Raw genomic sequence first — 25691 nt, 5'->3', positions numbered from 1 at the left:
GGGGGGCCCGGCCGCTGCGCCGGTAACGGGGTTAAAGCGGGCGGTTTCGGGTCATTCGGCCCAGCGGCAGCAAACGTCGGTAAACGGCGTCGCTGGCTGCGGGCGGCTCGCGGCGGTTTCCGTTACCTGCGGCGGGCGGGGGCGGGCCGGGCCTTCCCTTGGCGGCGAGAAGCCGCCGGTCCGCGAAGCGCTTCCCGGGGGCCGGGGCCCGGCGGCTCGGTGCTCCCCGGCGGGGGCAGGCGAGGTTTGGACGGCGCCCCCGTGCCCGGCGGTGCCGCTGCCGGGGCGGCGGCGGAGGCTGCGCCTGCTTCGCGCCCCTGAAGGAGCGAGACGGCGAAGCTCGGCTCTGCCCGGCGTCGCGCTGGCTTCGTGCGGCTGCCCGGGCCTCTGCTCGGCGCCGCGCCGCCGGGATGCGGGTTAGAGAGCGARGCGGGCCCGCAGCTCGGCGGGGCTGGCAGCCCCGGTGACTCACGCGGGGGAGGGAGGTGTGCCCGAGTCATACGTCCAGCCGTCACCTCCGGGAGTGGTTTGTGTGCAGCCTCGGGCGAGGATGTTTCTGTAGCGAGGACCCTCAGAGCGCCAGGTACCCTTTGCACGTTACTATGTTTTGGGTTTTTTTCCTTAGTCTGTTGCTGACTCCTCTCTGTAGCTTTTACACTTTGATAGTGGATAGGGCAGGGTCATGGGACAAACTGGTTACCTTGGTTTTGCATGGCAGTGAAATGAAAAAGCGATAAAGACGTTTCATGCCTCAGGTCACAGGATTTTGCACATCAGGTTCTGGAAATCATTGGTATCTGGGCTGTAGATGCACCTCACTGGAAAACTGTGAAGCAGTAGCCTTGAGAAACTGCTGCATCCCATTTCTCTTCCTACAGAACCGCCTACAAAAAAGTAAAATGTGTCCTAAGGTAATCCTCGTGTCTCTAGAATATTGCTGAGCTTTCTGAAAGCCAAAAATACCCTCTATTATTCATGTAACAAACTTTGGCCAAGCAGCTTCTGCTTGAGCAGGCACAGCTCAGGAGAGATGCTGACAAGGGTCGGAGCTCTGGATTCCTGATAGAGAGCTTGTATTGTATCCAGTGTAGCTTAGATTTGAGATCCTTAGTTACTTACTTGGTGGGCTCATCATCCTGACTGGGAATGGGAATAAAAGAGAAGAGTAAGTCTGGCATATGCAAATCTCCTATTTCATGTAATTGTGATGAACAACGAGTCCTCATGTTTGCTCTAGTAGAGTGAAATGATACTTTTAACCTCTCTTAATGTCTGAGTAAAAATGCCAGACAACATTTTTTTAATGACTTCAATAGGCTTTGTTATTTGGGAAAGCTTAAATAAGGTCCAGATGGATTTTTTTTTAAAGCAGTCTTAGTTTTCTAAATGAAGKAGAGCTGAAATACCAGGAGTAGGCACCATGGGTTCTGGACCAACGTCAGCAAGTATTGTTGTACTATAAACAGCAGAGATTTCTGTCTTGGCAGCTGTTGAGACTACCAATAGCTGTCTTGTATTCATTTCTAGCCTGGACAACTCACTCTGAAATCAGTCATTTGCATCCTGTCTTGCTTCAAATTGTTCCTCACTCAGTCAGCTGAACTGTTTAAAAAAAAAAAAAAAAATCTTTGGGCTTTTGGAACATGTAAATGCTGGAAATCATCTGACAGCTGATCCCCTGGGATACTGCAATGTCAGTTCAGAAATAAACTATGGTATGTTCTTAATTTAGCTGTCCCATCTTTATTCCTTTTGACTGCAGAAACAGGAAGTAGCTGATGCAAATTTCATGTTGTTGATAGCAGTTTGTTGGGCTTCACAAAAACTGAATCCGAACAGAGGCCTAGGTCTGCCTTGCATCGGCTCTAACGCTAGCATTTGTTTCTTGGAAAATCCCTAAATGAGGGCTCAGGTTAGTGTACTGTCTTGGGCAACCAGGTGAATCTTATTTATGCAGTTTTCGTGAGGACTTGTTCATTCCTCCAAGGAGCAGCCTTTGGCCGACTCCTGAGGAACATGCCGACTCCTGAGGAACATGCCGACTCCTGAGGAACATGCCGACTCCTTGACGTTCTCTAAACAGGAAGCTCCTCTTACTGTGGTGTTGTACGTGATTTGCTTTGGATTAACAAGTATTTTTACAAATGAAATCCCTTCCCTTTATTGCTCTGGTCAGTATGTAAGGCAGACTAGTTGTAAGTGAAAGCCTGTTTTATGTACCACTGTGCTGAAAACCATGTTCCCAAGGCTTGACAGAAATAAAGGTTAGTTAATAGATTAATCGAATGTGCTATGAAAATGAATAAGCTTTCTTGCCTAGAGTGAAACGTGCAAACATTTGCTGTGAGTTCATAACTTCTGCTCCATTGGTAATCAAAGTTCAATTGAATTTAAACAAGACCTAGATTTAAATCCTGCATTACAGTCCCAAAAGGGAGAGCTTCATCTAAACTCCGGTTTTGTCATCTGGAAAACTCTAACCCCTGCTGCATGACAGAGCTTGAAAACCTTTCTCCACTTGTCCTGAGTACAAAACAATGCACTGGACAAAAATGACTCTTAAGTGACCCATATGTCTCCTTTTCCTATTGAAAGAAGGTAAATAAGATCCCACTATATATAGTGTACTAAGATCTCTGAAGTGCAGTTACTGACAAAACACTATTCAGATAGASCYSMWKSRGSTCTATCTTGTGATTTTTTTTCTTCTTCTTCTTTTCTGACTATATGTTAGTCTTTCTGGATTGCAGACTCTTGCTGTTGATGCTGGGTGGATTCTGTACAACTAAATCTTTATATTTCATGCAGACTTGCTTTGTGGTTAGCAGAAAGAGCTGCATCTACAGACCAGAGACCATAGTAAGGGTGAGCCAGGAGTGACTGAGGTATAGCTGCCGCCGTACGACTTTGTGTTGCCTGTACTTAACTCTGATTTTGCTGGCGCTTTGCCAAATGACTTTTCTTGCAAGTTGTCCTTATGCTGTCCATCAAACAGAAATTAAAATGATTTCACCATCTGTCAGACAGTACTAGATTTCCAAAGGAAAACTCACTGAAGGCCCAAGAATGGTCTGTCAAGTGGCAAGGAGAATGAATTTCAAGGAGCAGTTTCTTTTTAAAGGACATTAATCCCAACAGCATATCTAGGACTAATGCTATATGTTCCTCACAGTAGAGGCCCACAACAGCATGTTTTATTCTGCAGGGTAGGAAGCTGCTTTCCATCTGGACTTTCTCATTTGTAATCCTGATTTGCAGCGCAGCTTGCGACTCGGTAATGGGGCTGATCAGATTAGAGCCTCATATGGAATGTGGTGGGGATCAGTGGTGCAGAACAGCAGCTTGGTCGGCGCGGCGCTCGGTAAAGCTGGCGTCCTTTCTGAAACCCCTCCACTGAACCCCTGTGCCTGCAGCTTGCTGCGCTCTCAAAGCAAAGGGAAGCATCCTTAGCAGGTGGTTCTCTAAAAAAAGCGTTCCTTTAGAGTGCTGGGAGTGGGGGAGGCAGAGCCCTGCTCTTGGCTGCACGCCTACTTGTAGACGTGAGCCCCATTCTGGATACGTCGTCTTTAGTTGAAGCAGAGCGCTTCGGTCCTGTGGTCAGGATTTCTACATTGTACAGAATAAAAAAAGAGGTATTCATTACTGTTGATTATACGGATGACCGCCCACAAGTTTCAGCCTCTCTAAACTTTTTGCATCTGGAATCCATCCAGTAACTGCTGTCCAGCTCTATGCAAAATATATCCTCTGGTTTGCTGTTGCACAGAGGAGGAAACTGCTCTCTTCCTTTTGGAAGGGGGGTGGCCTTCCCCCCCTATACCACAGCGTTGCTTCTCCTGATGCAAGCAGGCRAAAGAGGGGTGGAAAATGACATTGTTTGTCTTGTGACATCAGTGCTGCTCATGACTAATGCTGGATCTGCCCCACATCTTCTGGAAGTCGGGCGAAAATGTGGACTTCAGAGTAGGGCTGAGAAGGCTTGCAAGCAAAAGCAAAACAGTAGTTAGAATTCAGGGTTTAGTTTCTGAGGGGAGATCTGGTCTCAGTTCATGTTCACAGCTGGATAAATCCTTTGGATGTACTGGGGAATGTGCTGGGAAGAACATTCTCCTTCAGGCAAGATTCCGAGCTTTTGCAGACTCTTGCAATAAGAGGGAAGCTGTGTTCAGGCCATAATCGTGATTCATGTTGTCAAATGTTTCAATGACTGATGATAAGATAAAAACGCGATTGGTGGATTGCTGCTCCCTCCCTACATTCCCTGTGCATTAGTGTGCTTAGGGGGTGACTCGTCTTGCTCCTTAGTGCTGAGTCTCTGCAAATCAGTAATTAATGAAAAGTTTATATTACACTTAAGATTTTTCCAGATGAGAGCTTAAAATGGCTTATGTGCCTAAATCGCTTTCCTGCGCGATGCAGAGTAGATTCTGCAGTCTAGATACGAAAGCCTGTAGGAGGAGAGTATGAACAGGGGCATATTGTTGTAGAAGCAGCTCTGCATTCTTAGTTTGCGCAGCTGCCTGTCTTGGCACGTGCCTGGGTGGCTCATTTTGCACAAAGATGCTCTGGACTGTGGTGATGCTGGGGTCATAAATGTCTCTAGGTGGTATTTGGACTYCAGGAGGTCTCTGTGGATGTATTGGAAGAATTGAAACCACCAGTTCTAACATGGAGTGCAGTGAACTCCTCCTAGTGAAGCAGTTATGTTTGACTTGCTATATGGTCGTAACTGGGACTTTGGCCAGTAACTAATTGCAGTAAGATTCTGTGCAGACTTTTGCTTTACTGAGAGGTGTCAATACAAGGTTAGAGGATGAACTGCGTTAATATCCTAATAAGTGTAATAGTTTCTATTCCACTGTAGGCATTTATGTGGCCATTATGGATTGACTGGCCCTAGAAAGTGGCCATGTGCATGGCTATTGCATAATCAGAATGCCGCTGCTAATGTGAGGCTACCTTGCCATCCATCACTGGGGTGCAGAGCAAGCAGAAATTCTTCTTCTGGAACTGGTAGAGCTTGTACCAGACAGCTGATAAACCCTCTTGAATATTTGGCATATGGTTTTCATACTGTCAGAGGACACAAATAATAGTAGTCTGTCCACGCAGGTTGTGAACAGTGGTAGATATGGAAAGACTGGTTGAACGGTTGGAGAAGGCTGTGGAGCGCCTGGAGGTGGTGTGCCAAGGACCCGGCATGTGTGGAGATGGCTCTTCCAAAGGTAAGGCCCCAGCAGCAACACACTTCACCAGCGGGGTCGCCCGCAGCAGTCCCTGTGCTGAAGCGTCAGCCGGGCAGTACAGCAGTCAGACAACAGCAGTACCTGTTGCAGAGCAGCCGGTGCTTGTGCAGTACATCAAAGAGCTGTTAGTGAACTGGCTGTATGCAGAGGGGAAGTGAGTTTCACAGCAGATACTGCGCAAATGCAAGAAGGAGGCCTGTGGTTACCATCCTGCTAAGACGGGAACTTCCTGTGGCTGCGGCACTTCCCTTGTCTGCATTTAGCTGCGTGCTTCAGGATGAGCCTTGTGYGGTCAGTTGACATGACCTTGGGAGAAGGTTCAGCGTGAAGCGGGTGGGCGGTGTAGCCCAGGAGCACAGTGCGCGTGAGCACTTGCAGCTCAGGGTCCCACCGGCAGTAATACCCATGCTGTCGTTCCTTCTCTGCAGGAGTGGCACAGTACGTGCAGGCTTTTGATGCTCTTCTAGCTGGCCCTGTAGCTGAATACATCAAGATCAGCAAAGAAGTTGGCGGGGATGTGCAGAAGCATGTAAGGATTCACTTTATTCTCCCTCTGCTCTAAATAGATACTGCTTATCCTTCAGGAGAGTTAAAGGCCAAGGGTGCTGTCAGTGTTTGTATTCCTTTAGCACTTTTTTCTAGGATGTTAATAATCTCTTAGGATTCAAGATATGCAGATGCCTAGATAACCTCTAGCAGATTGCCACCTACATATGCTCTGCCGCTAGCCTCCTTTGAAGCTGATGGCAGTTAGGTGCCTAGCTCTCTTTATGGACTTTGGCACATGCCTTTAGGAGGCATGTAAAGTATCCAGTCACAGAGCTGTTAAGTTCTTGTTAGTCTTCCCTGAGGACAGCTGTCTCCAGGAATATGCACTGCTATCAGAGTGAGAAATGGATTACACATGCAGGCTTGCCTGCCTTTAAACCATAACCAAGTCAGAGGTCAGAAGCTGATCTTGCCTAGACTAGCAACGTGTTCTCTGTGTGTGGAGTTAATTATAGCTGCACTTTGGACAGCTAGGTAGCTAATAAATAATGGTACGTTTCCCAGCATTTGGGATCAGTATAACTGCTTTCTTACAGACTAGGAACTGGGGCAATGGGAGCTTAAATGACTCTCTTAGCGTAATTGCACTGCCTACCTATGATGAAGCAAGGGAAGCTCTCTCACATTTCTCTTTATGCTCAGGCTGAGATGGTTCATGCAGGCTTGATGAGTGAGAGGTCTCTTTTGGTGCTAGCATCTCAACATCAGCAGCCAACAGAGGTAAGCCTGGAAAATCAGTCATCGGAAACCTTGTATGCTGTTACTTCAGAGTGGGGGATAACTGCAAATGTAGGGGAATCTGGGCCATTAGAGTTACTTCAAAGGAGGAACCAAACTAGGACTGGAGATGCTTCCATCCATGAGGTGGCACTTGCTAAAAGTGTGACCTGTGCTGGGTGCTCATCCAAATCCTGTGCAGAATTCCAGAAACTGATTTCTAGAGCTGCAGAACCATAATTTCCCAGTAATTAGAGCAGCAAGTTTTCTGTAACCGTCAAAGCAGCTTGTGCATATCATCTCACAGTTTGTATATCTCAAGTTTCACCTGGCACCAACGCTGCACAATCACTGTGCCCTAAGATGCAAGCTACAGACAAGAACCCGCCTGAGATGGAGCCACAGTGCGATCTGTGTAGAGTGTGCTTTTCATTACGTGATGCTAATACATCTTCAAGCATTAAACAGATTCCTCCTGCGATAGATGTTTGTCTCCTTTGAATGATGTCYGAATAATAGCTAGGCTTTTAGGATTGATTTGTCCTTAGCGAGTAATTTAACACTTTACCTTAGCCTGCCACTTAGCAGGATGCGAGTTACTGAGAATCTGATCCTGAGTGCATTGGCATTTCCCTGCTGAGAAGTGATTTTCCTGAGCAACAGGATCCCACCCTACTTTTCTTTGCAGTTATTCTCTGACTCAGTCATGGCTTCTACTGTTACGCTGTGGTAGCTGGATTTCTGTGCTACTTTCCTTTTCACTGCAAAATATGTCTGCATCTTTTTCCCCAAACTCCGCCCTGGAAGGTGGTTTATCTTTAACCAGGCTTGCCAGGACGCTGCTCTGCATAGCCTCCAGCCTGAGAATCTGCTCATAAATTCCACTGAGACATTATTTAAATAAAGGATTATGAACAGACAACAACCTTAATCCAGTGTAGGTCTTTGTGCAGGCTGTCTAGCAGGAGTCTAGTCAGTTCTGGAGTAGCCAGTTTAAAATGCTGAATACATGAACTCTTACGGCTTGTGTTTGTTGGGGGAAGCAGGGGGTGGGGAGGGATTTCCCTGTACTGTTACCTGAGAGTGGCATTAGGTTGGAGCTTCTTAAAGTGTAGCCTGGATAGTCATCCTAGCTCTCAATGTTTTCATCTAAGCAGAGGAGGAAACAGCAAAAGGAAAAGCCAAGGCAGGTTTTGAAAACCAAATTTTGCCTAAATTTGTCCCTCACTGTTGCCATCACCAGGAGAGAGACTTTCTGATCTTAAAGGAAAGAAAAGTGGCCCAAGAGGCAGCTCTTGAAATTTGAAATTGGCTATTCTGACCTCAGAAGATTTCTATGCACTTGCATTCAGGTTTCCAAGTTGACTACACACAGGAAAAACTTTTTTATCATCCAAATATTAAAAGCTTGGATTGATTTGAGGAGTAATTTGAATCCTGAATTCCAGGCATCATCTCAGTTTTGATGGGGTGAGTTGAGAGCTTGCTGAGACTCGGATTGTAATGCCAGCTGTAGATCCCAAACTGCAAAATCCTACATAACACTCCCTTTCTGTCAGCATTTATAAAGGAGAGGAAAAATTTGAAAAACTGTCTTGGAACTAAAGAATCCAGGAGAGGCAAATGCTATTTCTATCCTCATTACTAACAAGCTTTGTCAGTGTCTCTTGGATTGTACATGAGTCACAGTTCTTGGCGTACTCCCACAGTACCAATCCGGCTGGACTATGACTTCAGCCCTGGAGAAGCTGGGCTGTGGGACTGAGCTCGACTCATGGGGAGGGTCAAGTCTGGATGGGAGCTGTACAGGAACTTGTGCCCGTTGGAATCTTTCTCAGAATGACCATCATTTCAGGCAAAACCACCCATAAAGATGTGCTGCTGTTCTAGAGCAGTACTAACATTCTTAATTGTTGCTGCCATTCTTGTCTCGCAGAATAAGTTCTCAACGCTTCTGAAACCAATTTCGGAGCAAATCCAGGTGGTGCAGAATTTCAGGGAGAAGAACCGTGGTAGCAAACTGTTCAATCACTTATCGGCTGTCAGTGAGAGCATCCCAGCCCTGGGCTGGGTGGCCATGGTAAGAACTGCAGTGGGAAGTGGTTTCCTTGGGCTGGCAGGAAAAGTCTAGCTCTCTGGTGCCTCAATTGCTCTCTGCCAATGTGTTCTTTCTTTCTTTAGGCTCCAAAGCCTGGCCCTTATGTGAAGGAAATGACTGATGCTGCCATGTTTTATACCAACCGGATCCTTAAGGAGTACAAGGATGTGTAAGTTCACCTTCTCTCTTAGACATCATTGAACCAGGCTGACTGGGTGTGCAGGGGCTACTTTAGTATATAACCACAGCTGCCTTGATCTTAGCTTCATTCTTCTTTTTAAAGGTGGAGTATATTCATAAAGCCTCACTCAGGGGTTTTGTCCTGATTCTTATGGCCAAGATGACTTGTATTCATATCACAGCTTGAATCTCTGGTAGCAAGTGTATGGCTTTTCCTGTCTCAGCATCATCTGGTGGCAGTCTGAACTGCTTCCCAGGGCAGCAAGGTACATCTCAGGAATGGGTCTTGTTAGAATTACCAGACCCTTCGATTAGCGTGGGGTACAGAGCAGGCCTGTGGCCTTCCACCTGCAGGTATAAGATGACTATTGAAGTTGAAACTTAGTGCTGGAGATGTGAGGCTGCTGCGCTTGTCCAGCTGAGTCTTGCCTGCAGGCTGAGAGGTGGAGAGACATAAGGATCTGTTCACAGTCTGTAGATTGTGATGGCAAATGTGCCTCTTCACTCCTCATGATCTCCTTGTATCCTCAGAGATAAAAAGCAAGTGGACTGGGTGAAAGCTTATCTGAGTATCTGGACAGAGCTGCAGGCCTATATCAAAGAATATCACACCACAGGGCTGACTTGGAGCAAAACAGTAAGTGTTGGCTACAACTGCAGAAGCCCCTTAGAAAATGAGTGTTGCGTGATTGTTGCAGCAGATGTGGAGCTTGTGCAATCATCTTTCCTCTCGCTGGCCTTTTACAGGGTCCAGTAGCAACAGAAGGGGCTAATGTACCATGCACTCCCCCAGGTGGGGTTGCGCCTCCCCCACCGGGCCCTCCTCCCCCACCTGCTCCTGCCCCCGTGAGCTCCAGCACAGACACCTCTGCCTCCCGCTCCGCGCTGTTCGCCCAGATCAATCGGGGAGAAGACATCACCTCCGGTAGGTGGAAGTAGCTAGCAGAGGGTGGGCAGCCGCGAGCAAGGATGTGCGCGTGAGTACTGTTGTGCTGTGAAACCTGAAAGGCTCGCTTTTTTGATTCCTCTTTTGTTGCTGTCCATGAATACACCTGCTTAGAACGTACGCTGGCAATAACAAAAGACCATCTGGTCTGGAGCATGAGGCTGGGAGCCAGAAGCAGTCCTGAGGCAATTCACAAGGACAAAGGGAGCACATCTGATTTACCATTCTCAGCCTCATCTGTCAGGTGTAGCAAGAGATTAGTATCTAGCTGGGATGAGGAGAGAGGGAGGTCTTCAGTTGCATGCACATCTCAAGTACAAAAGGTGCAATTTTTCACCTATTCATGTCCACACAAAATTCACCCCTTTCGTGCGCTACCTGGTGAGCACATCAGGAAGCATGTGAAGCAAAGGTGAGGTGCTTCGCTTAAGGCTTTTTCTAACTGCAGAGTGGAACAGCTGGGGCCTTCTGGTTCTACAGCACATCTTATTTTCATTAATATTGAAACAGCGTTTCTGGCTCCTTCTTTCAATAGCTGTCACTCATGCTTGGGCTCAACTTAGGCCCAGCCTCAAGAGCTGACTTGTATTCTGAAAAACATTAGTATGCTGATCACTGTAATCACTGATGTCTGGTGTCTGTGAAACTGCCTTATGAGGAGGGCTGGAGCTCAGGTTTGGTTTCTTTTGCAGGCCTGAGACATGTTTCAGATGACATGAAGACCCACAAGAATCCAGCACTGAAGAACCAAGGGGGTCCTGTGCGAAGTGGACCCAAACCTTTCACTGCTCCCAAACCAGCATGCAGTGGTAATCCCACCTCAAAAACCTCTCCAAAGAAGGAACCTCCATTGCTAGAATTAGAGGGCAAAAAGTGGAGAGTGGTGAGTGCCTGACATCAGCAGGAGCGTGCTGGAGGGATGGGAACTTTACAGCAGGGAAGGAAGGTCCCCTAAACACCTTTTTTGTAAAAGGCATCAGCCTGAAGGAACATGCAGTTTGCTTTTAAAAGGTTTCCACTGCCCAGCTTTTCATACAGATTAACTGGTCTCCCCCCTCCAAAAATAAAGTGCATTTTTCCTGCCTTTTCAGGAAAACCATGAGAATGCCACTAACCTGGTGATCAGCGACACAGAGTTGAAGCAAGTAGCATATGTTTTCAAGTGCACAAATAGTACACTCCAAGTCAAAGGCAAGATCAACTCCATCACCATCGGTAAGTGGAGCAATGCTCAAAACTGCTTCTGCGTGCTGATCTGTGTGCAGAAGGCTGAATCTGCAAAACCTTTTTGTGAGCTACTCTGTCTTCTCCTTGCAGATAACTGTAAGAAGCTAGGTCTGGTGTTTGATGAYGTGGTGGGCATCGTGGAGATCATAAATAGCAGGGACATTAAAGTTCAGGTGAGTGTCTGCAACTTGCTGGCTGTCTGGGGTGTGAACACTGCACTGGACAATGGTGCATCTGTAGCACCTGCTTCTTCGAGTTGTATTGCAAGAATAGGATTGTCCATCTGTGGAGAAAGTTCATGAAACACCTTCTGACCTAAGGCTCTTCAGTTTGCCCAGCTCTGCCCTTAAAGGGCTAAAATTTGCCTCAATGAGCTGCTTCCGGGATCTAGATAAAAGATCAGTCTCTGCGAGGTGGGTGTAGTGGATCTGACTGCTCAAGTAAGAGGCCAACAACAGAATCTTACTCCGATTCCAGCATTGGTATATGATATGACAGGTGACTTGCCTGTGTTTCACTTTAGTTTTGTTCTAAAGAGACCAAAACAAGAAATAACCTTGGATTTTTTGCCAAAGGTGGCAGTATGAGTTTGGGGGGGGCGCGCGGTGTAAAAGCCAAACAAACCTCTTGCCTTGAAGGCAACTGCAAAAGACAGATGTTGTGGTTGTCCAATTCAAGGTGATGCTCCTTTAACTGCTGTTTTACCAATCTGCTAGGTAATGGGTAAAGTGCCAACGATTTCCATCAACAAGACAGACGGTTGCCATGTTTATCTGAGCAAGAACTCCCTAGACTGYGAAATTGTCAGTGCCAAGTCATCAGAGATGAATGTCCTTATTCCCACGGAGGGTGGTGACTTTGTAAGTGTTGGTTTTGAAATCAGTGTGGAGGTTTACCAGAGGTGGAGCAAAGCAGGACAGGATTCCTTGAGAGGCAGGAATCTGTAGTACTACACAGCGTTTCAGTCCAAGTGATATCCTTTCCAGTATGTCTTAGAGGGGAAAGGATGTATGCAAGGAAGGATCTTTCTGGGTCTGCTATTTGATCTTGAAGTTTGAGAAGTTAGGCAATGGGATGGCATTTGTTTTCATAATGGGATCTTGGGGAAGAATCCAACTTTAGAGTCAAGAAAAAAATCGGAGTCCTCCCCCTCCAGTGATCTTCCTTCCTGAAGGAGAATCCTGCTGCTGACTGGGGAGTTGGCTATAAAGACAAGCCCTTGAGAAAAGGTTATGGCAGGGCATATTTTGAGCCCAGCAGGGAGCCTCACAGTTACAGTGAGGTCTGGAGTGACAATTCTAGACTCATACCTTTTAATCCTAGACTATGAGGTTGTGGATGATAATTGGGGCTAAAACCAGCAAATCAATTTGTTTTTCTTTGCAGTGAGATACTTGCTCTGTTCTGTGAGAGTTTCTTCTTCCACAGGACCCCAGAGGGCAGAACAGGCAGTGTTTGGGGTACAAGAGGGGACATAGCACATGTCTAAGGAAAAAAAAAAGTGCCTAAAGCAGTGGGAATAGTTACTTGTCTCAGTCATAAACAGATTTTTGATGACAGATTTCTATTTTTACCCTCCAGACTGAATTCCCTGTCCCAGAACAGTTCAAGACAGTGTGGAATGGTCAGAAGTTGGTTACCACTGTAACAGAAATCGCTGGCTAAGCAGAAAAGCTCCAAGGCTCACGCCCTCCCCTGGCCCTGCTGTGGGACAAATCTGCTTTCAGATGATTCTCTTAGATTTCCTGTACCTTTCTGCTCTCAAACTGCTTCTCTTCTACCCAAGAGACACAGCTACCTGCCATCACTGAAATACCTCTGGCTGGGATTTGGTGTTGGTGGCGGGTCAGTTATCGTCCACATCTATTAGCAGGAAGGTGTATTTTTTTTCTCCCCTTGTCCGATCTAACTGCACCAATTGATCATGTCAGATTTTGGGTGAACTTCACAGCCAGTATTGACAGTTGGCTTTCAGAGTGTTGTTTGGGTTTTTTTTTTTGTATTGCCTTTAAGCAAACTGTTCATTTTTGAGTCAACAAATAATGGTGTCTATTGGGGTCCAGAATACTCGGTTGCTATGGCAGATGTCTCAAGGATGTCCTGGAAGCTGCTAATTCCAGCTCTGTGTATTAATCAATGGCATTACAGGATGTGGGAACGGTTTTGTTGGACCAAAGGCTGAGGACTTGGGCTGTAGCATTCCACGCTGACTTCCCTTTCATCATTCCTACTAGCTCAGTGTATTTCTGATTGTGCCATGACAGGAGGCTTTATATTAACTGGTGCCACAGTAAGACTGCAGTGGAGTGACTGCAGTAACCCTCCCCCAGCAGTCTGGCTGGTAGCTTGGAGCTGAGCACCTCTTTCCATGAGCCCTCCACCCTCTAAAGGGAATCTTTGCCCCAGGGCTTCCTTCTTGGAGCAGCTGAACTCAGGTTCAGTCTTCCAGGACAGTTCTCCTGAACCTGTCCCCTTCTGCAGAGGAAGGGTCTCCTTCATTCCAGGGTCAGAGTGCAGTAAACATCTGAGTTGGATTAAGTTGGTTCATCACTCTCTTCCTCATAGAGTGAAACTTCTCAATCTCCCCTTTCCCCTGTTGCTTGGCTCTTTACTTTCCTGGAGGCTTGTAGTCTCTGTTCCAGGGCCCTGGAGCAGAGCAATGAATCTAAGACACAGTACTGTACTGACCCATACAGGGCGCTGCACGTGCTTTGACCTTCATGTTTCCAACGCCTCGGGTGGCATAAGCATATCTTAAAGGCATTTCCTCTGTAAAGTGTCAATGTTCTCTTTCTCTAGGACAAAACTTATAAAAAAATATGCAATTTTTTTATTTTGAGACTGTCCTGTGACTTGTACTCGTCTTCTCCTGAGGCTTGTGGAAAAACCTTTCTTATGTACTTAAGATTATACAGAAGATAGAATAAAGTTAATGCCAACTTGCTCATTACAGTGGCTCTTGTTTACTCTGCGTGGAGACAGACAGAACCTCAGGCAGGACAAGATGCCCCTTGCTGCCTAACTCTGCTGAGATTGCTTTGAAGAGTATTTGCTCCATGCAGTAAAACCGAAGGGGAAGCACAGACTTTCCCCTTTCCTGAATCAGCCTGTCAGTAATTGTCAAATCTCACCCCTTTTTTAGTTGGTTAGAGGTACAGTTTTTATTGATATGAATTGCTGTACAAAAGTGCATAAAACAAGCCTTTAGTTAAACTGTTAAAGATGTTAATACCCACTTAATGCAAAACCCTCCTTTTTCCCCAGAATCACCTAAACTTGGCCCTTTTCCCTGCCTTGAAGGAGAGACTGTAATCTTTTTCCTCTGCATACAGCCATGTAAGTCTACTTGCTGATCTCCTTCAGCAATGCAGCATACTTGAACTAATGCTTTTGGTTAATAGTGCCATTGCTTCCCACAAAGAACAGGCACCATGGGCTGTGAATGTGACTGTTAAACCTCTCAAGCAGCTCAGCCTTTTTCAAGTGACTGGAACAGCCACAGCTCTGACAACCACACACAAGTAGCCTCACCAGGGTCTGCAGCTTGGAGTGCTTTAGAGTTAGTTTAATTACATCCAGAGGAATCCCACTCTCCTACTGCAGTGTAACAGGGGTGTCACCTCTGCACACTGTGGAACTGCTGAGCTAAAGCCCCCCTTCCTCTCCCCCAGAACCCCCTCAGGCTTGTACACAAAGTGCAATTGCACAGTAGCAGCTGCATTAATTACAGTGACAGAGCCTCCGCAGTGCTCTCACATGATGCCTCCTCTTAGGTTCACTGGAGGAAGGGGAGGATAGTGGCGTAAAACCACTCCTCCGAGAAGTGCAGATGATCCCCTTTTACCCCCAGGAACACCAGCTTTCCTGCTTTGTCCATTTCCTGCAGCCCCAGGCGATCCTGAAGAGAGAGAACCATTACCAGAGATTCCCTTGGCCCTGCCACGGCCAAGCACTGCAACTGCYGGGGAACCTGGCCGGGGAAGAGCCCTGGTGCTCAGAGACCGCTGTGGCGGCAGCAGGGGCTGGCAGGCTAGAGTGGGTTCCACCTCTGCTCTTAGTAAAAGCTTTCATAGAACAGAGAAAGCCGGTTTTGGATGACTCTTATAACAAGGCTTTAAAAAGGAACAGAGCTCATTACACAAGGGTTCAAGGGGGTCTGGCTGCAGACCTGAGACCGTTACTGTGATTCCTGCTGCCAGGCCTGGCCAGGAGGGAACCCAAACAGCTACTGGCAAGAAGAGCCCATGCTGCAGGAACATCAGAGCAGTGACTAGAGCAGAGCTGCTGGGTTTAGAGCTCCTGAAGTGCCTGACTTCAGGACACTATCTTCTTTAGAGTGAAGTAGTAGAAATCCCTCAGGACCCAGGAGAACGTACCTCTGTGTACAGCAACGTCTCTTTCAGCGGAATGGTCTCCTTGGCTTGGCCACTTTTGTAATACCCAAACCACTGTCAAAATAAAAGCAAGAAAACAGTTGCTGAAGGGCTCATAGGAGATCAACTGGCTTATTCAGACAGCGCAGTATCAGGCTTATGTTTGCTCTCAGCCTGCTCCTCGCCAAATTCAAGTTCTGCCATCAAAGGACAAACCAGAAAAGAACAAGCAAACAAATAACCAGGACCTTGGCCAAAGGCAGCACCCATCCTGCTTGCCTCACCTCAGAGATTGGAGGGTCRACCATGGTATCATTGAGAAATTTCACCATCACAAACTTCTTTAGAGCCATCAAGTTTTTCTTGTACGTCTCATTGATGCCCTGGATGAAAGTGCAGAGAACAGATCTAAGGCATTGAGGAGCCCCCATCAAGACAGATGGGGTAAGAAACTGCCTGCTCTCAACTCACCCCATACCTCTGGAGGAAATCCTGGACTGCCCCAGCCTTGGAGCCAGGAACATGTATTTCTATCATCAGTCTCCCTTTGCTGTGCTCATGTCACTCAGCCTCACCTCCGGGCAGTAAAGGTGGGGTGGCTCTACCCTCCCTCCAGGGGGAGGCAGAGGATTCGCCCACTAGAAGGGGGATGTGTGGATTGAGCACTGGGTGTATCTTTACTTGGATCACTCTGAAGAAGGCTGGTGACACAGAAACTGCTCTGACATGGGACAAGTCTCATTCATAAGTCTATCAGTGAAAATTCTCCATACATTCTTGGGATGCAGGGCACAAATGCTCTGCTTCAAATACTAGCAAAGGTACTGCCAAGGAGAACTACCATGAAGGAACTCGCTACTCAGGCTTATGCTCTACTGCTAACACTTATTTATCAACCAGGTCCTTACCCTCTCTTGGTTTATGTCAGCCAAAAAGATGCTGTTTTTCCTGTAGTCCTCCTCCTTTAAAGGGTCATGCCAATACTCCGCTTGTACCAAGCTGAAGAAGAGAGAAACCAAAGATCAAACTGGAAACCCAGAGCTTCCCACATGGGCCTGGCCCCATCTTTGCAGCCTGATCAATATACTCACTGCTCCTGAACAGCTTGTGTGTAGGCGCCCAGATCCAGCATCTTTCGGATCCAGTCACAGATATGGGAGCTCTCACCAGGACAGCGTGGAAAGCCATATACTCCTGGGGTATGGAGATGTGTAACAACTCAGTAAGCCAAACTGAAATCTAGTTCATCTCTCTGACTGGTAAAGAACCACCCTCTTGCAGAGCAACAGCAGGAATTACCCAGGGCATCAGGAGGCCTTTAATCCTGCAATCCGGTTAGACAGCCCTCCTGTCCCTRGGCATTATTATACACAAAGATAACGGATGGTGTTCTTGCACTGATCAGCAAGTGATATTACTATGGAGAACAGGACAAGCAAAAGAGTCTCCAGCTCACCTAGTCTGTTCCCAGGAGGTTTCGGGATGGTTTCCTACCACTCTTCCCCACTACACTACAAAGAAATAGATTCAAGCTATGGAACTTCCCAGGGGAGAGTATTTGAAATTCACTGCCAGCCATTCTCGCAGATACTTAACTGCACAGCTCCTAAATTACATTTCATACTGCCTCTTTAACCTACTGTGAAAAGCACATCCCTTTCCTTGGGGTTTTAGCCTTCCAGATGCTGACTGAAAAATATCCCTGTGACCCAGGAGGCAGTCAGAAATTTCCTCTCCAGAAACAACTCATCCCAGCTGCTTCCAAGGTGTATAAGAATTCTACCTGGACAATAAGTCATCTGCTCACAAAGGTCCCTGCTCTTGCCAGTTAAGCAAGACCAGCCCAGAAGATAATGTAGTCAGCTATCTGAGCCAAAGCAGATCACCAGCTTCAGATGGTTTAACTCACAAGAAGATCATCGATTATCAGGAAGAGACCAAAATACTCATTCCTCCTGCCAAGAAGAGCCCTCCACCATGGTTAGGAGCTGTGATAGCTTAAGAGCACACTACCTTGGTGCTGCCCCCCAACAGAGATCAGATTGAACATGGGTGGAGAAGGACACCTCTGGGCCACTGCCCTCCTGCGGAGAAAGATAAAGCAGCTGAGTGAGCACACCCAGGTAGTGAAAGTTGCCGCTGCMTGGGCTAAGGCACTTGGGTAACCTTTGCAAAGATAACCGAGCCCTCCTGAGAGAGGAGAGCTTCAGGCACTCAGGAAGCCGCACCCTCCTTCTGCCTTGCCTCCTTTGGTGTGCTCTTACCTTCATGAAGGGGCTTATGTGTTTGTCAGTTTACGTCTGCTTAGTACTTTGGAGTTTTAAGTATCAGAACCCAAAACCCACCAAAAATGTAACAAAGTGTAAACTTACAAGAACTGGCCTCCCTGGGAGAAGCCCATTGCGTTGTAGCCTCCTTTCAGGCGAGGGTCCTTTGCGAGCTGGCTACACACCTCTCTCACTTGATCATTCACATTCATAAAGAAGCTGTTCTCCATATCCTGGTGAATTAGCCAGATTAAAAAGTACTTGTGCTTTACAATGGCTTGTTATTTCAAGCTCTACAAACAGATCACTAACAAACAGCTCTGCTTTTGAAAGAGGATCTTTTAACTTTCACAATGTAACAGAGGTGAAATACAAGTTTTGAGACTTCCCTTTATCAGGTCATTCTTCCTGTTCTGCCTGGCAAAACTCTTTCATACAGAACAGTGACCTTTCCCCAGACATCTTAACAATATGAGTCCATTTCGAATTTTTTTTAAATACACACACACACACATATATACATAAAAGCTTCACCCATATTTTCCAGATCCCAGAAAACAATAAACACTGCACATTACCCTGAGAGACTAAAGAAATTCAGCAGGGCTACACAGAACAGTCAAAAATAGAAAGGTGCAGAAGAAGCCTCTATCTTTATTCTATAGCAAGTGAGTGCTTGCAAAACAAAGAGGAATTTGTATTCACAAGAAGTGGCAGGGGACAAAGGTCTACCTTAAAGAGAATGGTAGCTTATCACATGTCTTCGTATTATCTGGAGTGGTTACAGAGTGCTAATCGGTGGATTTGCATAGTAATCCAATTTGGACTAGGGATTTGTTTCCTTACCAGTTCTGTTCTGAAGGTATTAGCGAGACTTTATTGTTTTCTACCTGTCAGAACCATTTACTTCCCAAGGAGGAAAATTAGCAGGGGCAGCTTATAGCAGTCCTCGTGGAAYCCAGTCAAGAACGGAGACTGCAGTAATTACTGCGCCTTCAGATCTGCACAGCGATCAGCAACCTGCGAAGGCAGCCATGTGCCAAGCAGAAAGATTTACCTGGATCAGATTGCTTCCGATCTTGAGAGACAGAACATAAATCCCTGGTATTTTCGCCTCGACTATTTTCTTGATGTAGCCCATGCTTTGCGGATTGCAGCAACTGTCCCCTGCGAAGGGGAAGGTCGTTAGGCGCCGCGACGCCACGGCTCCCAGGAGGTCTCCGCCGCCCGACAGCGGCCCGGGGGGGCCCGCCGAGCCCCCCGCGCCCCCAGAGCGGCCCCCCCGGCCCCGGTCCCTCACCCATGCCGTGCCAGATGACCAGCGGCACCGCGGCGGCCGCGCAGCCCAGCGACAGCAGCAACGCCGCCRCCGCCTCCCTGAGCGCCGCCATCTTGAGTGAGCACATGACCCGCGCGCCGGGCGCGGGGGCGGGCGGACACGAGGGGGCGGGGTCTAGCCGCGAGGGGGCGGGGCCTGAGTCCGGAGGGGGCGGGGCCTGAGTCCGGAGGGGGCGGGGCCGAGGGGCGTGGGACAGAGGGACCCAGGGACGGCCCGGGCCTGTTGGGGGGAGTCAGAGACGGACCCATGGATGGGGCCGGTTGCCCCCGGACAGACACCAGGATGGACCCACAGACGGGGCCGGCTGTCCCCAGACAGACACTGGGACGGACCCACGGATGGGGCCGGCTGCCCCTAGACAGACACCAGGACAGACCCACGGATGGGGCCGGCTGCCCCCAGACAGACACCAGGACAGACCCACGGACAGGGCCAGCTGCTCCTGGACAGACACCGGGACAGGCCCACCAGCTGGCGGGCTGGTTTAAGCCCTGGCATTTGTTCCTCCCAGCTCAGGTTCCTAAAAGATCCCAAATTCTGCGACAAAGTGTGTGGCAGCGTCCTGCTCCCAGCTCCAGGGACAAARTGCCAAACCGTGGTCACATGGCCTGCCGTTCACGTGACCCCCATCCGTCCACATCTGGACGTGTGGCCTTGTGGAGGGAGGGCAGCCCCCAGCGGGAGGCCRGTCCGGGGAGACTCCTGTGGGGGCTGTGAGTCACCCCGGGGGGACGGCGCAGGGGGAAGGGGTTTTGCTTGACGTGGCCCAGAGCAAGGACGGCAGGAGATCCCCCGCGTGGGAGGGAGCGCCCCGCTGCGGGGGGAGACCCCAGGGCCCCGGTCGTGATCAAGGGTTACAAACCGAGGATGCGAATAAGACCATCCCGGGGAGGTCCGGTGCCGCTGTAAATCAGCGCGCTCCCAAAGCCCCTGCGCGGTTTGCGCTGGCGGCGGAGGCAGCTGCGCTCACCAGCCCTGCAGTGCTCTCGCTGGGCCGCTGATTGTGCCTTCGGAGGAAATGCCAGGGCTCGGTTCTGAGCGGTCTGGCTGCTCCCAGGTTTACTGATGTCTGAAACTCCCTTTCCCGGCAGCGCAGAAGTTGTCCTGAAGAGAAGCAGGCAGCAGCGTTGCTGGCAGCAGGGGGATGCAGCGCCACGCTGACAGCACGCAGGCAGGGGACGGGCCAGAGGCAGAGCAGGACGAAGGCCCTCTGCTCGCTCAGCAGACATCCTTCAGGACGGGTAAATCCGCTCCCTAGAGAGGAGCAGGGTGAAGTGAGGCCCTCAGCAGGGGCTGGCAGCCAGGAGCCTCTCACTTTGACATGTCCTCCTCATCCTCGGGCAAGTCGCCTCGCCTTCCTGCCCCCCTGTTTCYCCTTCTGAACAAAGTGGCGCACATGAAGTGCCATCCCTGCCAAGGAGGAGGGAAGGGGCTCRTGGGAGGTATTAGGAAAGGTATCTGGAGGGCATCTGGAAAGAGCGATGTATTGCTGTAATAAGGTGATCGTCTGGGGCTTTCTTCCTCCTGGCGATGTAGATACGCACGAGTGGGTGGGAGTTAASCCGCAGCCTCCCTGACCTGCTCTCGTTCGTGGGTGCTCTCCCTCTGCAGGGCTCTGCTCAGCTCGCTGTGGCCTGGCCCTTGTCCTGCAYGTCTCTCTCTTCATGGCCTACGCACTCCGGGTCGGCCTCAGCATCGCCATCGTCGCCATGACTAACAGCAGCAGCCCCCACAGCTCAGCCGGCATCACTCCCAACGGCTCCCACCAAGGATTTGCTCGGGGTGTAAGTGAAGGCAGGCTCAGATAACTGATAGCTCCGTCCACCCTTGCGTTTCTATGCAGCACGGACTTGGAAGCAGCAGAGAAAAGCCTTGAGGCCACGGGGGGTGAGGGAGCAGAGAGCTCATAGTTTGTTGTACTCAGGGCTGTTTCCTGGTTGCTTCTCCCCTTCTGGAAGAGTCTGTGCCTGGAAAATAGATATCCCCCCACCTGCATTWTACACTCGCCCCTCTGACAGCCGCTTTCTGTTTCCTCCAGGCCCCCGTGTACAACTGGAGCGCTGAGACCCAAGGGATCGTCCTCAGCTCCTTCTTCTATGGCTACGGTCTCACGCAGGCGCTGGGCGGGTACTGCTCAGGGCGYGTCGGAGGGAAGCACGTCCTGGGCAGCGGGCTCCTGCTCACCTCTGTGCTCACCCTCCTTGTGCCCCAAGCAGCGGACCTTGGCGTGAGCTTCCTCATCGGGCTGCAGGTGCTGCTGGGCTTGGCTGAGGTCAGTCTTGGCTCCAGACGCTGCCACGCTAGGAAACCTGCTCTGGTTATCTCCATGCTCCCTCCTGTCCTTTGCAGGGGGTGATATTTCCAGCTCAGTACACGCTCTGGGCAAAATGGGCCCCTCCGCTCGAACGCAGCAGGCTCATGAACATCGCTGATGCAGGTAAGGCATAGGGACTTTCCCTGCCACCAATTCAGTGGGTCCAGGACCTCAGCCCTCCTTTCCAAGGCAGTCCTTGTAGCAGCCTCAAATTCAAAGCTGCGAGTCCTGGCAAAGTGTTAGCAGCAATCAGCCATTCTGCCTCTCCTCCTCCCATCCTGCATCTTCTCTGTCTCTTTGGCCAAGGTTGAGTGGGGGCAGGAGAGGTCTCTCCCCCATCGCTTGCTGCTGGCCACAGGATGTGCCAATTGCACCCACAAAGGGTGCTTGGGTACCACAGTCCCATTAAACCAACGTTTCTGGTTTCTGATCCCTAGGATGCACTTTTGGGACTTTCTGTGCTCTCCTTGTAGCTGGGATCATCTGCCAGAGTCTGGGATGGCCTTTTGTCTTCTATATCTTTGGTGAGTAATGGCCCATCATGTCCCTCTACTCCAACCCCACTGCAGAGCGTTTACTGGCAGAGCTCCCAAAAGGTTTCCTCCCTCCTCACTAACCCCATACAGAGCTCTGGGTTCCCCTCGCACCCCTAGGCCAGGATGAAACCTTTTTTGCCAGGGTACTGTTAAGGGAACATGCCTTTGCTGAACCTGTCATGCTGTCAACCCAGCCCCTTCCACTGTGACCGATGGGTTCAGCTAAAGCGCAGCAGCCCATGACCTTTCCCATCTTCCTGCATTCTCCATCTCGCTAGCACCAGCCCCTGCCCCGCTGGCTCTCAGCTCTGCTGCGTTTCCCCCCTTGCCTTGTCCTGTCCCAGCCTGCCAGGGCGTGGGTTGGAGTGACCTACTTCCAGGATGAACATCCTAAGAGGAGATGGCATTGACAACGCTGCTCCCCTCAGGCGGTGTTGGCTGTGCCTGGTGCCTCTGCTGGTTCCTCCTGGTGTACGAGGACCCTGCACATCACCCTTGGATTAGTGCCGGGGAGCGGGAGTACATCATGCTGTCGCTGGCTCACCAGGTACTCACAGTCCTTTAACAGTGACTGGTCGTGCTGCAGGCACCGTGGCAAAGGGATTGCTCTTAGTAAGTTCGGCTGGGCTCCTTATGCAGCGGCCAAGGCTAGTCCCAGTCTGCTCAGCAGCAGGTGGAGAGGCCAAGGAAGGAGTGGGGAGCCTGCCTAGGGGATGGGAGATCAGCGAGGAGGCACTGCCCCATGGATTTTTCCTTCCAGGGCAGCTCCCATGGCCGCTCCCTTCCACTTGTGGCCATGGCTAAATCACTGCCTCTTTGGGCGATTGCCGTCGCCTGCTTCTGCACAGACTGGTTGTTCTACATGCTGCTGACCTCCATGCCCACGTTCATGAGCGACGTCCTCCACTTCGACCTCACAGAGGTGAGTGCTGCCCTGAGGCTGGTCCCTGCAACAGGGTCGGGACTTGGTCCCTCTGCTTGATGGGAACAGGGGGGTTCCTCAGGGATATGCCTTCTCGGGGGCCGGAGGCTCTGGGACCAGGGGTGCTGCAGACTCAGAGCCCTTGGCTCCGTTGCTTCAGGCCATGGAAGTAACAGTGCCTTGTTCTCCACTCTGCAGAACGGGCTCCTCTCCGCCCTGCCCTACGTTGGGAATGGGCTGGGGCACATCCTGGCTGGACTGCTGGCTGATTTCCTCTTGGCCAGGCGGGTGTTTGGCACAGCAGCCGTCAGGAAACTTTTCTCGGCACTGGGTAAGGACAAGCTTTCATCTGCCATCCGGCCTTTCCAACACATTTGTGTGGCCCATAATAAAACACATCCCCTTCTGCTCCCAAGGGATGCTGCTCCCAGCCGTCTGCCTGGTGGCTGTGCCTTACATCGGCTGCAGTTCCACGGCTGCCGTGGTCCTTCTAACACTGGCTCTTACGATAATCAGCATGACGGGGGCAGGCATCAATATTAACCACATTGACATAGCCCCCAGGTAAGTGGGTCGGTCGTCACCTCCCTGGCTCTGCACCTTTCCTGTCCCTGACCCCAGAAGGTTTCTGCTACTCCTGTTGCTTCTTCTTTCCCTCATCTTCTGCAGCTGGTGGCATTGTAAGCTGAGGAGTAAAACAGAGGCCTAAAATCCAAGCATTGCTCAGCAGGAAAGGCAGTGTTCATGCAAATGAGCCCATGGACTCTCTTTAAACAGGTTTAAAGACCTGTTTGTTCTGGTTGAAGATCTCAGCGGGTTTGTTCCACTGCAGGGAAGGGACTGGCAGAACCTAGTCTTCTCTCTTCTTGTGACAATTTCCTCTCTGCCTCACTCAGGAAATCTTCACTTCCTTTCCCCAGATATGCAGGGTTCCTGTTGGGAATCACAAATACTTTTGGCATAGTCTCAGGAATTATTGCTCCCACTGCAGTCGGACTTCTCGTCAGCCAGGTAATTGGAGGCCATAAACCACAAACATATCCCTGGAAGAAAACAAGTCCACTCTCAAAAATGGATCTTTTCTTGGCACTAAATCAAAAATTACTCCCAGCCAAACTCCGCCCTCCCCTTCCCTGGGCTCCCTCTGCCGAGCCAACATATGCCGTGTAGCACCCAGCAAACTAGAGCTCTAAACCATTCTGAGGATACATGGATGATTCAGAAAGCAGGAAGAGCACCACATGGGCCCCATCTGGATGTACTTGCAGATGGGGAGAGGCTGGAGGGAGTGGGGTGAGGAGAAAGCTCTGTGCCAGTGAGGAAAGCTTCCTGAATTCAGCATAGCACACAATGTTTCCAAAGATGCCAAGGCAGGAAACACATCTCCAAGTAGAGGGGGTTTGACATATGTCTAGAGCTGAGCAAAGCTCTTCTGTAGTTGATACTGGTAGCAAGCAGAGGATGGAGACAAACTAATTAAGCACCTATGGTCTGGGTGGCGCTAGCTGGGTGATCTCTACATGGAGATAAAGAGAAGGGTGATTTTACCGTGACCTGTTCTTGGGCTCCCCCAGGATCCCCAGACTGGCTGGAGGAATGCCTTCTTCGTATCTGCAGCCCTCAACCTGTTTGGCCTGATCTTCTACATAGCCTTTGGCAGTGGGACCATCCAAGACTGGGCTAGAGAGGAAGCTGCTGTGCAATGAGAGCCACCTGCAAGGGAAGGTACCTAACAAGGGACTGGGCCGCAAATGAGTGTGGATCAGGCAGGAGTCCCCATCCTTTCCTGAGGACGCACCAGCCCTTTGACCGTGTTGCCTGATGTACATTTAGCCCTGCCTTCAGCCTTTGCCCAGCAGAAGGAACGCTGCAGTGTGGACAGATCCTAAATGAGACCCACAGAGAGCTGGTAAAGTTGGCTGCTGGCCAAGCTCCGTAAGGAGCCTGTGGCTCTGTCTCTAGCAAAGCTCTTCTTAGATGAAGTAAATCAATAATAAACTTGTGGAGTAACATTACTTTTTACTAGCAGCCTCTCACTCCCTCTGCATGGAGATTCCTAATAGGTATTTTTTTTCTCAAAGACTGATCAAACTGATTTTTCATTTATTCTTCATCCCTTTTTAGAGGGTTTCTCAATGGAGGGAGGACAATGGGACAAAAAAATAAGTGAGGGCTATAGTGAGTTCAGCCTGGCAGCCCTGAACAGGGAGGCAGGGAYGGTGATGAGCAGAAAAAACAGCGAGTTGGTGTCATCCTTGCCCTGGTGAGAGCCTCATTGCAGGTGCTCAGCCCAGGGGTGTAACGGGGCCACCGAAAGAGACGTTTGTCCCCATAAAGGGGTGTGAGTCCAGCCGCCCTCTTCCCAGAGCAGCTGTGCTAACACTTTACTCCCAGCTAACAGGGCCGGGGCAGCGGGCTGGGACTCTTCCTCCCTTGCTCCAAACTAAGTTAAAAGGGCGCAAAAAGAGGATCGAGAAGGCGGGTGGAGATCGGAAACCCACGAAAGCTGCCCTGAAAGAGCRAAGCGAAATCGAAACAGTCTGTTTCTCTGTGTGATTCGAGGAATGGGGGAGCGGAAGGGGGGTGTCGTGGCAGGTGCAGCCCAGGGCTCCGGCTGGCTCCGAACGTGCGCTCCGGGCTCCGCGAAGGCCGTACCCGCGGGCAGCTGAAGGGCTCCAGGCCGACGCCGGCCGGGGCGCGGGGTCTGACCGAGCCTCCCGGGGTGGGTAGAGGGGAGGGCTCGGGGCTGCGGCCCGGCGCGGCGTGGGGAGGGCGGCGCAGCCCTGCCTGCCTCCCTCGGGGCTTCGGCACCGCCCTCCCGCTCACAGCGGAGCCGAGGGGAGAGGGAGGAGGTTCGCCCTAGCAGGCCGCGGGGGCGCAGAGCGGCAGTGTCGGCCGGAGGCTGCGGCCGTTGCTCCGCGGGCCCGCGCGCCCCTCTCAGCTCATGGCGCCCGGGGGCCCCCGCGTTGCCCCGGCA

At 50.2% G+C, this 25691-nt stretch overlaps 3 protein-coding genes across 6 annotated transcripts; 2 read left to right on the top strand and 1 right to left on the bottom strand.

Moving 5' to 3' along the window:
* Positions 1–481: 481 nt before the first annotated feature.
* CAP1 (cyclase associated actin cytoskeleton regulatory protein 1) lies at positions 482–13913 on the top strand. The gene is made up of 13 exons (XM_026062563.1): positions 482–583; positions 5113–5225; positions 5675–5775; positions 6438–6515; positions 8449–8592; positions 8694–8779; positions 9322–9427; positions 9538–9715; positions 10429–10619; positions 10828–10951; positions 11054–11136; positions 11680–11823; positions 12545–13913. The coding sequence occupies exons 2-13, from the start codon at positions 5132–5134 to the stop codon at positions 12626–12628; spliced, it is 1413 nt and encodes a 470-aa protein (XP_025918348.1). The 5' UTR covers positions 482–583; positions 5113–5131; the 3' UTR covers positions 12629–13913.
* A 175-nt stretch (positions 13914–14088) lies between these two features.
* PPT1 (palmitoyl-protein thioesterase 1) lies at positions 14089–18998 on the bottom strand. Its single transcript, XM_026062598.1, has 9 exons — positions 18904–18998; positions 18661–18770; positions 17709–17836; positions 17350–17420; positions 16428–16530; positions 16245–16335; positions 15621–15719; positions 15340–15411; positions 14089–14861 (listed from the first exon to the last, which is right to left on the bottom strand). Exons 1-9 carry the CDS (start codon positions 18992–18994, stop codon positions 14739–14741), a joined length of 888 nt encoding a protein of 295 aa, XP_025918383.1. The 5' UTR covers positions 18995–18998; the 3' UTR covers positions 14089–14738.
* Positions 18913–24849, top strand: LOC112964449 (sodium-dependent phosphate transport protein 3-like). 4 transcript variants are annotated; one of them, XR_003252970.1, is made up of 13 exons: positions 18922–18999; positions 20039–20183; positions 20554–20726; positions 20981–21214; positions 21292–21379; positions 21694–21780; positions 22221–22339; positions 22553–22714; positions 22913–23045; positions 23131–23278; positions 23635–23725; positions 24289–24623; positions 24741–24849. XR_003252970.1 is itself a non-coding variant. In XM_026062595.1 (12 exons), exons 2-12 carry the CDS (start codon positions 20087–20089, stop codon positions 24418–24420), a joined length of 1464 nt encoding a protein of 487 aa, XP_025918380.1. In that variant the 5' UTR covers positions 18913–18999; positions 20034–20086; the 3' UTR covers positions 24421–24849. The 4 variants fall into 4 exon arrangements, 3 of the variants coding, with proteins under 3 accessions (XP_025918380.1, XP_025918382.1, XP_025918379.1); XM_026062595.1 differs by having other exon boundaries at positions 18913–18999; positions 20034–20183; positions 24289–24849; XM_026062597.1 differs by having other exon boundaries at positions 20981–21193; positions 24289–24849.
* The last annotated feature ends 842 nt before the right edge of the window (positions 24850–25691 follow it).

Source organism: Apteryx rowi, unplaced genomic scaffold, assembly GCF_003343035.1.
Source record: "Apteryx rowi isolate R43461 unplaced genomic scaffold, aptRow1 scaffold_190, whole genome shotgun sequence".
Lineage (NCBI taxonomy): Eukaryota > Metazoa > Chordata > Aves > Apterygiformes > Apterygidae > Apteryx > Apteryx rowi.
Note: the sequence above shows the minus strand (reverse complement) of the source record. Positions and strands in the feature narration are given on the sequence as shown.